At 35.6% G+C, this 15,130-nt stretch overlaps 1 protein-coding gene across 3 annotated transcripts in view; it reads right to left on the reverse strand.

Moving 5' to 3' along the window:
- Positions 1–636: 636 nt before the first annotated feature.
- The window catches only part of CWC22 (CWC22 spliceosome associated protein homolog), a 63,315-nt gene continuing 48,821 nt past the window's right edge, over positions 637–15,130 (reverse strand). For 2 of the 3 annotated variants that reach the window (XM_043487803.1, XM_043487804.1), the window contains exons 15-20: positions 11,398–11,475; positions 10,612–10,764; positions 8,917–9,044; positions 7,128–7,229; positions 6,811–7,028; positions 637–2,100 (exon numbers count right to left, since the gene is read on the reverse strand). In XM_043487803.1, the coding sequence (XP_043343738.1) occupies positions 1,532–2,100; positions 6,811–7,028; positions 7,128–7,229; positions 8,917–9,044; positions 10,612–10,764; positions 11,398–11,475 (1,248 nt within the window). In that variant the 3' untranslated portion in view covers positions 637–1,531. Of the gene's footprint in view, positions 2,101–6,810; positions 7,029–7,127; positions 7,230–8,912; positions 9,045–10,611; positions 10,765–11,397; positions 11,476–15,130 lie in introns of those variants that run through there. The other variant, XM_043487805.1, reaches the window with a different exon arrangement.

Consider the following 15,130-nt stretch of genomic DNA (forward strand, 5'->3'; position numbering starts at 1 on the left):
ATTTTTCCAAACTGCCATATTCAATTAATACTCAGGGGACAGGGGGAGAAGAGGAAGAGAACATAGTATGTCTTTATCGACATGGACTTTATTGTACTTATGCTCAAGTTTTTATATAATTTTATTATTTTGGCTGTGCTGGGTCTTGGATGTTGCACAGGCTTTTCTCTAGTTGTGGCAAGGAGGGGCTATTCTCTATCGTGGTGTGTGGGCTACGAACTGCAGTGGCTTCTAGTACTATGGAGCACAGGCTCTAGGCACATAGGCTTCAGTAACTGCAGCACATGGGCTCAGTCGTGGCCAATCTCTGGCTCTAGATCACAGGCTCAATAGTTGTAGCACACGGGCTTAATTGCTCCGTGGCTTGTGAAATCTTCCTGGACCAGGGACCAAACCAGTATCTCCTGCATTGGCAGGCGGATTCTTTACCACTGAGCCACCAGAGAAGCCCCTGTACTCAAGATCTTAAATAAATCAGAGTATGCCCAAAAGCCAAACTTTAAAATGGTTTGATTTTTTAAAATGGTTTAAGATTATTCTTGAATCTGGACACTGGCTAAAATGGATTTTATATACTCTTAAGGTGAGCAAGTACAAATAGTTTATTTAGTAAATGAGGTTTAATGTCAGCAAATCTAAAATTTCAGAGGCAGTATTTTATTTCAAAAGTAATAAATAATATGGTCACATAGTAACTGGTGAGAGTTACAAGGATAGCAACCCTTAAACTTCTTATAAAAAAACTGAAATTATTTCACAGTTGGTCTTGTCTACATTTCTCATGACTGCATGTTTTCCAATAACCTATTAATCCACATTAAAACTTAAATACGTATTAACTTACCAAAAGTGACAGAACTTCAAGGCTGAGAAAAAGCACTAATCACAAAGAATTTCAATTAAAAGTTAACCTAACACTCCAGAAAGAAATGTTATCAATGAGAGAAATCCTAATTATTAAATAAGATAGTTGTGTATCTGTTTAAAGCCTAACATACACCTAGCTTCACTGAAACACTTCTGAAAAAAAATTATACATACATATTTTGCTAAAGATATAAAATAAAACTTAAAATAATTCCTCTACTTTAAAAAAAGCATGACTCCTAAGAAAAGTTTATAGTATCTCATTAACAAAGCAAAAACCTTAAAAAGGTTTATCTATTTTGGTCTTCAGTTACAAATAAAAAGCCACTAACAATTCATTATAATAATTCTATAAACAGAAACATTATCAGAAAAAAAAATTGTTGATAAAAAAATCATCAATTCAATGAGCATTTGATTGTTTTATTAACAAAATATAGGCAAGAATTATAACCTTCTCTGGTGAAACTTCTCAAATAATTTTATGTAGAAGGCCTTGAGATGTATCAATTATACAACATATTAAAATGAAAACATTTTTTAAATGTACAAATACAAACCAGTACTTTATACAATAATTCTCTACAAAGTTTGTCAATGGATGTAAAAAATAATTTGTTTCAACTGAATATAAGGCATGTTCAATTTCTGTGATTTTGCAGAATTATTTTTTTTGCTTTGTTGGAGACTTTTCTCTTTGCCGGTCCTGATTTTTCTTTGATTCTCCAGATTGTTCAGAGTATCGGCTAGATTTTTCCCAGCGCCTCTCAGCACCGTTCTGATGCCTATCTTCATCACTTCTAGAACCTGAATGTTTTTTATTTTTTTCTCTTGACTTGGATCTATCTTTCCTTCTAAAATTCCCACTGTCCCTATTTCGATGTCTGTGCTCATTGTCAGAGAAAGAATTCCTTCTCTCTCTTTTCTTTTTGGGATCCCCATGATTATGTTCCAAATCCATGAGTGCTTCTTGGTCTCTGTCATGCATGGCTCTGCTGTAGCTATTTCTCTCAGAAGGAATCCCTCTGTCTGAAGCATATTTTGTTCCAGAGCCTCTTGAATCTCTCTCTCTGGGTTTTTCTGACCTCCTTTCTCTCTCAGTCCTTGTCTCCTGGTGCCGATGCTCTGGCCTCCTTTCTTCTTGTTTTCTATCATTCATTTCTTGTTTCCTGATCAATTTATCTACTTCTTTACTTCTGTGGTTCCCATGCCCCTTCTTTCTTACATTTTTAGCTGCATGTGTAAAATGAAATATAGTTAGCTTATATTTTAATTTTAATTTCACAATTGAAAAAAAAATCACATTTACTTATACATTATAGGTTTGTTTACTAATTCAGACAAACTGGATGACGAGTCAAACTGACTGCAAAATCTGATGACAGAGCAGTATACAAAAACTATAATTTTTAAGAATATACAATATAATACATTAGTTACTGAAGTAACTGCTTTGATCCTTAAAACAATAAACAAATGTTTTAAATAAGGTATAGCAAATGTAAAAGTTTTAATGAAATGACTAAAGTGGTACATTTCCACTTACAAATTTTATCCAAAACAGAAATTTCAGCCCATATGCATTATGTTGTATGAAATATAATGACAGATATGATACATAATTAAAATACAATGATCCTATATGCCAGCAACATCACTTCCTAAAAGGTGGGTTGAGTGGGATGACTGGGTTTGTGTAAAAATAGGAATACATATTTTTCAAATACAAACCTCTGCCTACAAGAATAATAGTCCTACTACCAGAGAAGTAGTAATTATGCAAAGAGAAGCTATGCTGAGATCTAATCACAGGCTTTATGAGAGCCACAAAAGCTTGATTGTTAAGAAAACTCTTCTAAGGCCTGGAAACTTTTATCAGTCTGTCCACAAATATAAATATTAATTAGAATGAAATATCTTACCCATTTTAAGCTATAAAACACACTTAACCACTATGTGTTATCTGCTTTGGATACATAATCAAAAGTACTGAGATGACCACAATTTCTGTCAAATTCATACGGAAAAAGAAAATATGGTGGAAAGTTGCCTATCCTTGTCCTACCTCCACTCAAATGTAGCAGCGTCTATTTCTCCTGCCAAATGCCTATCCGTGGCAAACCACGGGTCCTGGTTTGCCACAAAGGATCAATTTCTCTGGTTTCTATCAAGCAGTTCAGCTGAACTACAGCAACCCAAGCAGAAACCATCTGGCTCTGTGTAGAATCAATGCCTCTCTCTGACCCTTCTGCATCCCACACCTGTGCTTCTTGACACCAAAACCTGAGCCCTACAATAATATGCACTTTCCTCTCTGGTGTTTGCTTTACAATTTTCTAATTTGGTATAAGTTCATATTGCTTTTATGCTATTTAATATGTTATTAATAAAACTGAAAGCTCTCTACTGAAATTGTACGATGAGGCAAATTAATTTTGAATTAGCAAGCTTCCTTATTGCAGCAGTTCATGCTGTGTTATCATCTGTTCTCAAAACAGATACCATGAAATAACAAATTCTTTAGAGGTGAATGGTAAATGAACAATGTTAGTATATTTCAACTTAAGAATAAAACTTCCTGTGAGTAAATGGAGTCTTGCTCTAACAATATAAATCACTGGAGCGGGAGCCAACACTTCACTCGTGTCCGACTCTGTGCGACCCCAAAGACGGCAGCCCACCAGGCTCCTCTGTCCCTGGGATTCTCCAGGCAAGAATACTGGAGTGGGTTGCCATTTCCTTCTCCAATTCATGAAAGTGAAAAATCAAAGTGAAGTCGCTCAGTTGTGTCCTACTCTTAGTGACCCCATGGACTGCAGCCCACCAGGCTCCTCCGTCCATGGGATTTTTCAGGCAAGAGTACTGGAGTGGAGCGCCATTGCCTTCTCCAATAAATCACTGAGAGTCCCCTAATTCTGGATGCCACATAGTATGTAAAACACTCTGAAGAGAAACAAGTGTGTAAAGACTAGCCTGACCAACCTACTAATAAGGCTGTGAGGAGAAGTGCTGCCTCTCTGAAATACACACTAAAAAACCAAGAAATGACATGCATTTTGGGCAATCAGACTATCTCTTATTCAAATTAAGATATTATGGTGAAAGAAAGCAGAGTTGGTCCTCGGAAAACAACATAGACCTTTTTAGAAAATGGCATATTTGAAAAAACACTTTACTACAGCACTTCCTCTTCCAAGGAAGATGAAGAAGATTGTCAAAGACCAGTAATGTTGCTGAAAACAACTAGAAATGCCTGATAAAAGCTTAGCGTCTGCTATTTAATGGCACTAAAAATCTGAAACAACTTGAGATGCTACAAGGAAGGTGCTATAAGGAAGGAAGTGCTCAAGAAAAAAAGGATGGGAGTGTGTCAAAAGAACACAGGAGTCAACTTGAAGGAACTTCCAATTGCCAAAGCTGAAATGATCTGAACAAGAAAATAAATGACAGCACTGGACTTTAACCCACAGAATAAGATAAATATCCATGAGTCTACACTGATATGTATAACACTATTAATAAATAAATGCAGGGGGCACAACTCTTTCTTACAAGAGAAATTTCATTATTAAATGTAGAAAAAAAAGTGACAAATAGAAAAACCACCATTTGGCAAACATTACAGTAACAAGTGTTGCAGATAAGATCCAAAGATGGGTGCAAAAACAGAAGACTGAAAGAGGAGAAAAAAGAGATCTGCCTTGTACTGAAATATCTCCCTATAACATTAATTTATAGAGAAAAATGGTTTCCATGAAAAAATTCAGCAGATACCACCATAACCAAGTGATTAAAGTTAATATCACCTACAAGACATATCAATATTATCAACTCCTCAATAAGGCACAGTAAGAACAACACATCATCTCTATGGAACTCTGGCCTAAAATGAATAATCTCATTTGAATCATGAGAAAACATCAGACAGATATTCACACTGAGTGACAATGTGCACAGTAAGTGACCAAAGGACTTAAAAAAGGTCAAAGCCATTCAAACCAACAAAAGCCTGAGAGAAACTATCATGGGTTATATAGAAGGCTAAAGAGAAATACAATTAAAGGCAAGAAGGATCCTGGAACAAGAAAAGGGACATCAGTGGAAAGACTGGTGAAATTCAGTATTTTCCCAATGTTAATTTCCTGATTTTGATAATTGAACTATAGTTATGGAAAATATTAACATTAGGGAAAGTTGGGTGAAAGCTATATGGAAATACTCTGTACTAATTTTGTAACCTTCTTATAAGTCAAAAATCATTTTAAAATAAAAAGTAAAGAAGACACCAGTGGGCTGGCAAAAACAAAAGGAGGATAGAAGGGCCAAGATTCAAGAGAAGGCAGAACCACAGAGAAGTGAGCTGATGTCACCTTCTTCCTGCAAGCATCTGCTGATTCAGGGCTGCTGCTGAGGGAAGAAACCAGCAGAGCTCTGGTAGCCTCACAGGGCTTAAGAGACAAGAACAGGGCTAGTTATTTGCAATGTACACATGTGACAAAAGAGACATACCCAAAATACATAAAGGCACTTATAAATAAACAGAAAAGACAAATAATTAGAAAAGGGTGGGGGGAGGCAAAAAGCTTGCAACAGCCACTTAACAAAAAGAAAATATTCAAATGGCCAATAATACACAAAATGATGCTCAGCCTCACAATGATCAAGGAAATGCAAATTAAAATGACAATGCAATACCACTGCACACCCACCAAAACAGCTGAAATGAAAATGATGGTTAAAACGTCAGTGAAGATGGGCGCTCCTGTAACTCTCACACGTGGCTGCCTGCATGTCAAGTCGCTTCAATTGTGTCTGACTGTGTGTGACCCTACAGACTGCAGACTGCCCGGCTCCTCTGTCCATGGCATTCTCCAGGCAAGAATACTGGAGTGGGTTGCCATGTCCTCCTCCAGGGGATCTTCCGGAACCAGGGATCAAACCCACCTCTTCTGCAGCTCCTACACTGCATGCAAATTCTTTACTGCTGAGCCACTGGGGAAGCCCCATACACGGCTGGTGGGAGTGTAAACTGGAACAACCACTTGGAAAGCTGTTCAGCAGTATCCTACAACCAGGGATTCCACTTCTAGGAATATATCCAACAGAAACGTGCATACGTATACACGCACACGTCACCAAAAGACATGCATCATAGCATTCATGGAAACACTATTTATAAATCTAAATTTCCATTAAGTAAAAATGATAAACATTAAATATACTATGAAATACTTATACATACTGAAAAAACTATACAGCAATGAGAATGAATGAAAAATAACTAAATGCAATAGTATGACTGCATCTCACAAACATAAAGTTGAAAGACAAACCAGACATAAAGGAGTTCATAATACATAATTCCAAAGTTAAAAACAGGCAAAACTAATTTAGAGAATTACCAATCAGAACAGGAGCTGCCATGAACTAGTGGAAGGGAGGAGAGGTAGTAAGCAGGGGAGAGAACAAGGGAAGGCCTCTGGGGTCCTGGCTACATGGATATGGTTTGTCTATGAAAATTTACACAGCTGTTCATTTATAAGACATGCACTGAATATGTGGTATGTGTCAATTACTAATATAAGGCTTCACTGTTAATACTTAAAAATTAAAATTTCTTTAAAATACAACCATCAGGAAAGCTCCTGCAAAGCAGATGACAGACATTATGAAAGGCATTTCAGTCAGCACTCAAACAAATATTTGCCAATGGAGTATCTTCATTTTGATGAAGAGGATTCAAAAGATAATCCTAACATTATAAATACTGAATTCAGTATAGACTGCAACAGTGATAGATGATCATTTATATTATTAATTGTGGCTTTTAAACAAGTGAACTCTAAAATAAAGAAGCAATCAAATGTTCTCTTCCCTTGTAAACACCACCAGCAACATACTTGTGAGAAAAGAGCACGATCAATTACAGATGAGTTTCAGTACCTGAGGCTGAGCTCTGACTACTGGTGGATGAAGAACCGCTTTCTTCACCAGAAGACTCTGAACTGCCGTCACTGCTGTCTGAATCAGAGGCAGAGGAGTCAGACTCTGAGGAGGAGGACTCGGAAGAGGAAGAGGAGGAGGATTTACTTGGCTCAACATCTGGTTTTTGTGCCACAATGACCTTTGGTATATTTTTGAGATGCTCACGCAATTCATCCCTAATTAAAAACATAACCACTGTTAGATTCTGCCTCGAAGGAACTGTGAGATAAGTTTGAGATAAGTAAGTTGAATAAAACTCTGATAATAATTCTTACGTTAAACCTCCAAGACCAATAGAAGTAAAGAAGTTGATGGCAAATCGAGTGTTTCTTGGGTTATCTCTGGGTAATAATCCTTCAAAGAATGGTTGCAGAGTTCTGAAAAAGAAAATGAACAAAAGAGAACAGATTGCCTACAGATAAAAAGGCAAAATCCTCATACAGACATTTTTCAGAATTTCTATATATTAAATTAGTAAATGAAATATAAGCAAGTGATTTAAAAATCATCAATTAGGTCAGGCTGCAAGATATCTAAACGACAGGAGTAGGGTCAAGTCACAGTTTACTAAAATTGACTTCCAGTAATTTCCCTGATGGTCCACTGGACCCAGCACTTTCACTGCCATGGGCTCCGGTTCAATTCCTGATAGGGGAACTAAGATCACGCAAGTCACGAGGTGTGGCCCAAAATAAAGAAATTAAATTGATTTCTATAATTATATGAGAGGAGGTTTTTTTTACAAAAAACTTTCATATACAATCAGAATAGCTATACGTATATAACACATAAAATCTATGGATACATATGTGTATTTATATTTGAGTGTATGTACAGGAAAAAAAAAAAAGCCCTGCTCTGATGTACATACACACACTCATGTCTACACAGTACTGTGGAAGGCACTGGCAGAAGGGGAAAAGCAGTCAAGAGAAATCAAGGGTAAAGACTGTATGGAACTGCTGTTTCTCGGGAGGGGAACAAATAGAAAAACAGCAATATCACGTGGTTTTGAGTGACGCACTCAGTGGACTAAGCAGCAGAGTTAGGAAAAACCATCTTTCATAGAAAAAGGTAACAATATAAGAAGAATGATTAAGAGTTTGCTGGACAGAACAAGAGAAGGAATTCCCAGCTCTGGAAATAGAGGAAGGGGGCATGAATCAGCTTATTATTATTGTTTAATAAGCTGGGCAATGTTTGAGCAGTCAGAGTGCATCTTGCTGGAGAAGGAGTCCCAGAGCCTGGCAAGTAGACAAAGACCAATGAATAAGTATATGAAGCTAAGAGAAGCAAATGGATTGGCCCAGAGCACTTAGAATTCAGGACAGACCTCTGGCGAACATAAGCAAGGCAGGCCGAAGATGAGAGACTGGGAGGAGCAAGGCAGAATGAGAATAAAGTGAGGAGTCAGTGAGCAAGTGGTCAATAGTGTGAGTGAGACCAAGAGGTCAAGAGGCATGAGGACTGTGAAAGACTGGGGGATTTGGCAGGTGATCACTGAGAAAACTCTCAAAGGATTTCAGGAGTATGAATGGAGTAGAAGTCAATATAAGTGGTAATATGCAACCTGAATACCTGGAAAGTAAGAAAGCTGGGATAGGGATTACATAACAGTACTGGAACAAAGCCCGAGTTCAGCATAATAATCTAAACAGTTATATGACTTATAGGGCTGACCGTCACCAGTATATGTTTACAATTATCCACTGATAATAAGACATTATCATTCTAAGCCTCAACCTTAGGGTAAAAATGAAGCAAAACTACAAAACTCATTACTGGAAAATTCCAGTCAGCATGGAAAAATAATTTTGCATGTTCTGACTAAATTAAAAGAGGCATGAAATCTGAGTTTTCTCTACTTGAATAAATGACCATTAAAAGTTTCATGTTGTCCTGTCACACAGAACATGAGAGTCAGAGTAGTGACTAATAGATGAAGAATGTCCTAAGGACTTAACACATATTTTTACAACTAAGAGCGGACTTACGGTTGCTAAAGTAGGAGAATAAAAGTTAAGAATAAAAAGTGTTTAATTTAAAATTTAACAATATACTTACTCATCCTTTAATCTTGCATTAAGTTTAGGAAGACCCATGTATTCACACAGCTCTTGGAAAAATATTTTCACAAAAATTCTACTGGATGACGTAGTGGTTTCTTCACTCAGTTTTATACATTCAAGAACCTGAAAATTAGAATTAAAAAAAGACATTATTATTTTGGTATTCAAAAGGAAAGACAAAGTGACCAGTATCTCTAACTTTCAGTGTCCCCTGAAATTATGATTTGTTATCTTCAATAAGAATTATCTGTAAATATCTTCCATTATGCTGATACATATTATTACCTGGGAAAGTTTAAGACTGCTTTTCTATACAAATTTTCAAAATGTTAAGATGCTACAGAAGTAAAGTTCATTCTCTTTCCTGAGCAATGTGCTTTTTATAGCAGGGAGGAATACTGTCTTTAGCATATAATGCTAAGATTACTAGCTCCTAAAACCTAGTCATCAAAACGGATGTTATCATATTGTATGTCCAGTGCATACCTGTTCGTGAGAAGGGTAAAGACCAAGAATGATGGCTTGTTCTGCATAGTAAGACTAGGGCTTAAAAACTAAAGCTCATAGACAGATATTTTAGGGTGAAAAAAAAGTAAAAGCAACCTCCAGTTTTTAATGGATCACGCGTTCCAGGAGTTTACTATTTCAATTGTTTAAAACTTTGGTTTCATTTTCCCAGAGAAGGAAGAAAAAAACAAAGTAAAAAAGTTTAATAGCCTGCTGGGTTAGCTTATAAATGCCTATTAAAGTAGTGGGACACACTTAGTACTTCAAGTATTACAAAAATCTATCCAATGTTCATTAGCTCAACAATGTTGTTTCATTCTACCACTGGGTTGTGGTATTCTACAATATGATCTCTTTCTTCTTGGATATAATTTCTTTCGAATTTTTCAATTCCTTCAGCCTAATCTATCACTTTTATTCTGCATTATTACCATGGGCATCTTACCTCTTCTGCTATATGGTATTAAACTCCTTGAAAGCAGGGACCATATATAATTCATTTTGGAAGCCCAGTGTCTCCTTCTGGGCACAGAGTTGGTGACTAAACAAATGGTTGTTGAATGAACAGTGGTTGTACAATTAAGTGGCAGCTTACTGAATGCAGTTCAAATTCCAACCCAGAGTACATTTCCCCAGCGAGAGTATCTTTCCTTGTTCTAACTATGACTACCGGAACTCCTCCCAAACACTGATACAACTTCAGTGCTGGCTAAGAAAAATACATCCTGTCAGAATAGTCATTTCTCTCATGTCCTTACCAGAGGAACTTCTGACAGTTACTCCATCAGGAAACATGCAATAACTAAGAGGATCATGTGCCACCAAACTTTGCTGTACATGGATAAGACTGTGCACACACATGAATGCACACGGAGAAGATAAAAAGACTATGTTTGTTCTGAAAACATTCCTAGGTATCGCTTTCAAAAAGCATTGTAACGTTTAGACTATTAGTATCATTCAAAACGTTATTTCTTACATTCATACACTAAGTTAGCTTTTTGATCCCACGTTATATGAATATAACCTCAAAGACTGCCATTATAGTAGACGTTTGCTCCACATGTCATTTTAAAGTACACTGCCTACATTGGGAAAGTATGGCTATGTTATACTTAATAATATTTATTTCAGAATAACAGGGGATTAGGAAAGAAGAACAAATATTGACTCATCTACTTACGCTCCATGGAAGTGAATCAGTGTATAAAAGGTGAGCAAACATCTTAGCAACATTTCTCAATTTGTTTGTTTCCAAGCGATGGATGGTATCATATTGTTCTTTGAATATACTTTCAAAGGATTCCATGTATTCTTTTTTTAGCATGCAAAATCGCTAACAAATTAAAAATAAAAATGTCAACACCATTATGAGCATATTAAATCCTAATTTTATTCAATCAAAAGTTAATAAATATTTGTATATCATACCAATCTTCTTTGCTATATAATGGGATGCTTAAAAAAGAAGTTAATTTATACCACCACTATCTACCTGGGATTTATATGCCAAAACAAAGTTATACACATGGCTGACCACAGATACACACATTTATATATGAGAAATATACTTCTCTATGGGTTAAGTTTGGATTCAAAAAAATTATTTTAGCTCATGTTTTATTTATGTTGTCTGAACATGTAGTTGACCAAAAACTGCTGTGAAATTCTGAAAAGACAGCATTTAATTGTTCTCTTTGGGAAACTGTTACAAAGCATGTATTGGAATGCCTCAAAGTTCTGGAAGAATGATAGGTAATGTTAAAGAACTACAAATAGGAAGTGGGAAGGGAGGAAGCTACAGAGATTGGGAAAACTGTGGAAGGGAAGAACGATTTGTTTTCAGCAAAGATATGTTAGTATATTAAACCAGGCAACAAAGCAGACACATTAATTCACAATACTCATGTTCAGAATTACCCTTGTGATTTCATCAAAATCCAACATGAAAAATGAGGTCGGAACTCACCCCCGCTAATAAGCCAAAAAATTTCTCATATGTCCTTTGTTGGGCACAGCAATCAAGTATCATGTTGCAGAGTTCTTTCTGTTTGGAAAAAAATTACATTAATGATTCAAAACACAACGAATCCATGCTGTGTGATAATTTATCAATATGACAAAGACAGCCTGAATTTTTAAATAAGGTTTTAAAAACATAAAACTTGGTGAAGTTGAGTTATGAAGACAAAACAAAAAATTCAATCTATGTCAAGACTATAGTTTTTTTAAAGTCTTCTGTTTGGCTAACAGAAATTCCATGTCATTTATATTAATTAGACTGCTTATAAAATTCTAAACTCACATAAGCATGAGCCACTTCAAGAAAACCTAGTAGAGGAAACAGATACATCAACAAAAAGAAACTAAATATATCGCATTCTGAAAAGATTCTATACAGAAATCTTTTAAATACAGACCACCAATACAACATTCAAACCGAATCATCAAGAATATATTTTGTTAGTATGGAAAAGGCAAAACGTGGTGGGTCTTTACAGAGCATGAGTGAGTGAGTGAAGTCGCTCAGTCACGTCCGACTCTTTGCGACCCCATGGACTGTAGCATACCAGGTTCCTCCGTCCATGGGATTTTCCAGGCAAGAATACTGGAGTGGGTTTACAGAGCATAAATGGGCACAACTTCAATGCTAACATAATGACTGCCTTGTTGATAAGAAAATACATTTAAAAGAACAACAACAAAAAAGACCTTTGTGGCTAAGATTTTTAGCCTCAAAATAAATGTTACGCATATAGATCTGTCCACAGATGAATCTAAACAAATAGATGGAATCATTCCATAACTGCTCTTTCCACACACTGTCCAATCAGTTATTTTTGTGTCTTGAAAACTCCTTTATGAAAGTTCTGTTAAACTATGAAATGCAAGAGTTAATTCAAGATCGGAAAATACCAACATCACAAATTACTTATAATGAATAAATATTATTTAATTCCTGAAATAACCCTAATGAAATATGTATCAATGATAGCAATTTCATAGATGATGAAACTCAGGAAATATGGACAAATCAATGGAGACAAAATGAAAAAGAGAATAACCCTAACCCTAATTCTGAGTACTACTAAACTGACTAAAGATCTTTTTCTACAAAACTTATCAGAAAGTTTAAAAGTAATTTTTTTTTTATAAATACATTAACTGTAATGTATTTGCTTTCTAAAAACAGAAAGCAAGCCTATAAAATATACTATATACTCTTTCAGTTCACTTTTATTTTACCTTTATATTTTCAATTAGGAATTCTGACATTTTTGTCCTTTGATAACGAGATACAATCTATTAATATGTAATTATTATACATATTTTTAAAAATGAGGTCAATATGCATTTACTGGAAATATCCATATGCACCACCAGATGACACCATCCAGATGACATCCAGATGGCACCACCCTTAAGGTGAAATCGATGAACTAGAGAGCCTCTTGATGAAAGTGAAAGACGAGAGTGAAACAGTTGGCTTAAAACTCAACATTCAGAAAACTAAGATCATGGCATCAGGTCCCATCACTTTGTGGCAAACAGATGGGCAAACAATGGAAACAGTGAGAGACTTTATTTTCTTGGGCTTCAAAATCACTGCAGATGACTGTAGCCATGAATTTAAAAAGACGCTTGCTCCTTGGAAGAAAAGTTATGTCTAACCTAGACAGCATATTAAAAAGCAGAGACATAAAAAATAAAATAAAATAAAAAATAAAAAGCAGAGACATTACTTTACCAACAAAGGTCCATCTAGTCAAAGCTATGGTTTTTCAGTAGTCATGTATGGATGTGAGAGTTGGACTATAAAGAAAGCTGAGCGCCAAAGAATTGATTCTTTTGAACTGTGGTGTTGGAGAAGACTCTTGAGAGTCCTTGGACTGCAAGGAGATCCAACCAGTAAGTCCTGAAGGAAATCAGTCCTGAATATTCAATGCAAGGACTGATGCTGAAGCTGAAACTCCAATACTTTGGCCACCTGATGCAAAGAACTGACTCACTGGAAAAGAGCCTGATGCTGGGAAAGATTGAACGCAGGAGGAAAAGGGGACAACAGAGAATGAGATGGTTGAATGGCATCACCGACTTGATGGACATGAGTTTGAGCAAGCTCCGGGAGTTGGTGATGGACCAGAAAGACTGGTGCGCTGCAATCCATGGTGTCACAAAGAGTTGGACACGACTGAGCGACTGAATTGAAGTGAACTGATCCATGTTCAGGGAGGAAGGGGAGCCCTGAAGCAGCACAGAACACTTGACAACTGTGCTTCCAGTGTGGCGGCCCCAGCAATACACAGCTATTTAACTTTAAATTACTCAACATTATGTGAAACTCAGATTTTAGTTTCTTACTCATACGTCACAGTTTAAGTACTCAGAAACCACATGTGACCAGTATAGTGGCCACTGTACTAAAAGGGGAAGAATACCAATATTTTCATCACTGCAAAATGATCTACAGTGCTATTCGAGAAGCTGATAATCCACTTATAAAACTATCTAATGAAAAAAAAAAAAAAAAACTATCTAATGAAAGGCCTCTCTTCACAATATAAGGTTATTTTTAGATGTAATTATACTGCTCGATTACTATTTTTTTTAAAGGTTAGTCACAAGTTGCCTCAATTAAAATGTTTATAAATGTCTAAGTTCTGAAGAGATGCACTTTGTCAAAATTTAATATAGTACTAAAAAACCTAAATAACCTTTTCTGAATTCTGCCACACAACGTTAATTCAATATATTAAAATGCATTTTCAACTTCTACCAACTCTATATCTTAAAGTAAAGTAACACTTAATCAGGTTTTAAATAATGTAACATGGTAATCCGCTGATAGCACTGCTAATAAAGTCAGCACAACCTGCAAAACAAATTACTTTCTTTCTGAGACTAAATGCAATTATAAGAGTTATTCCCTGTGGCATAAAATAATTAAATATTTTAACATTTTAATTAAATATCATAGTGATTTTAGGAGATTCTTTTGACTGAATGAAAACAGACTCACTAAGACACTCCCCCAAATGTTATCAAAATATGTTGAAGTTCTTAGCACAAATGCTACAGGCCAGAAGAGAGTGAAAAGCCATATTCAACATGAAGTAAAAAAAAAAATTTCTAGCAAGAATGATCTACCTAACAAATAATCCTTCAGATATGAGGGAAAAGTAAATATTCTGGCCTGTGGTTTCAAGGGAAAAAAATGGGAAGTTAAGTTCTAGAACAACTATCCTCTGCATTAATAAAATTTTTAATAAAAATTATATTCAGCAAATAATGTGACAAGATCATACCATAACTTTAGTTTCACTTATAATTTTAAAGGTTAATTCACTAATTTATTCCCTTCCAATGATAATACATCAATTATACCCATAATACATATAAGGACACTATTATTAATATATCAATAAATAAATTTTAAGAGGGAAAAAATTTTTTTTTAATTTGTAAAGAATAATCTCTTCTCAAAATTCCATACCATGGCATTTCAAGAACTAACCTACATTCTTAAACAAAGATTGGGACTTCTTTTCTGGAAAAGACCAGACAGCAAGTATTTCAGGCTGTTAGTGGCATATGTTCTCTGCTGCAACTAGTCTGCTGCTATAGGGCAAAATCAGTCACACACAATACATCAACCAATGGGTAGGGCTGCATTCCAATAAAACTTTATTAACAAAACGGGC

This window comes from Cervus canadensis, chromosome 15, assembly GCF_019320065.1.
Source record: "Cervus canadensis isolate Bull #8, Minnesota chromosome 15, ASM1932006v1, whole genome shotgun sequence".
Taxonomy (NCBI): domain Eukaryota; kingdom Metazoa; phylum Chordata; class Mammalia; order Artiodactyla; family Cervidae; genus Cervus; species Cervus canadensis.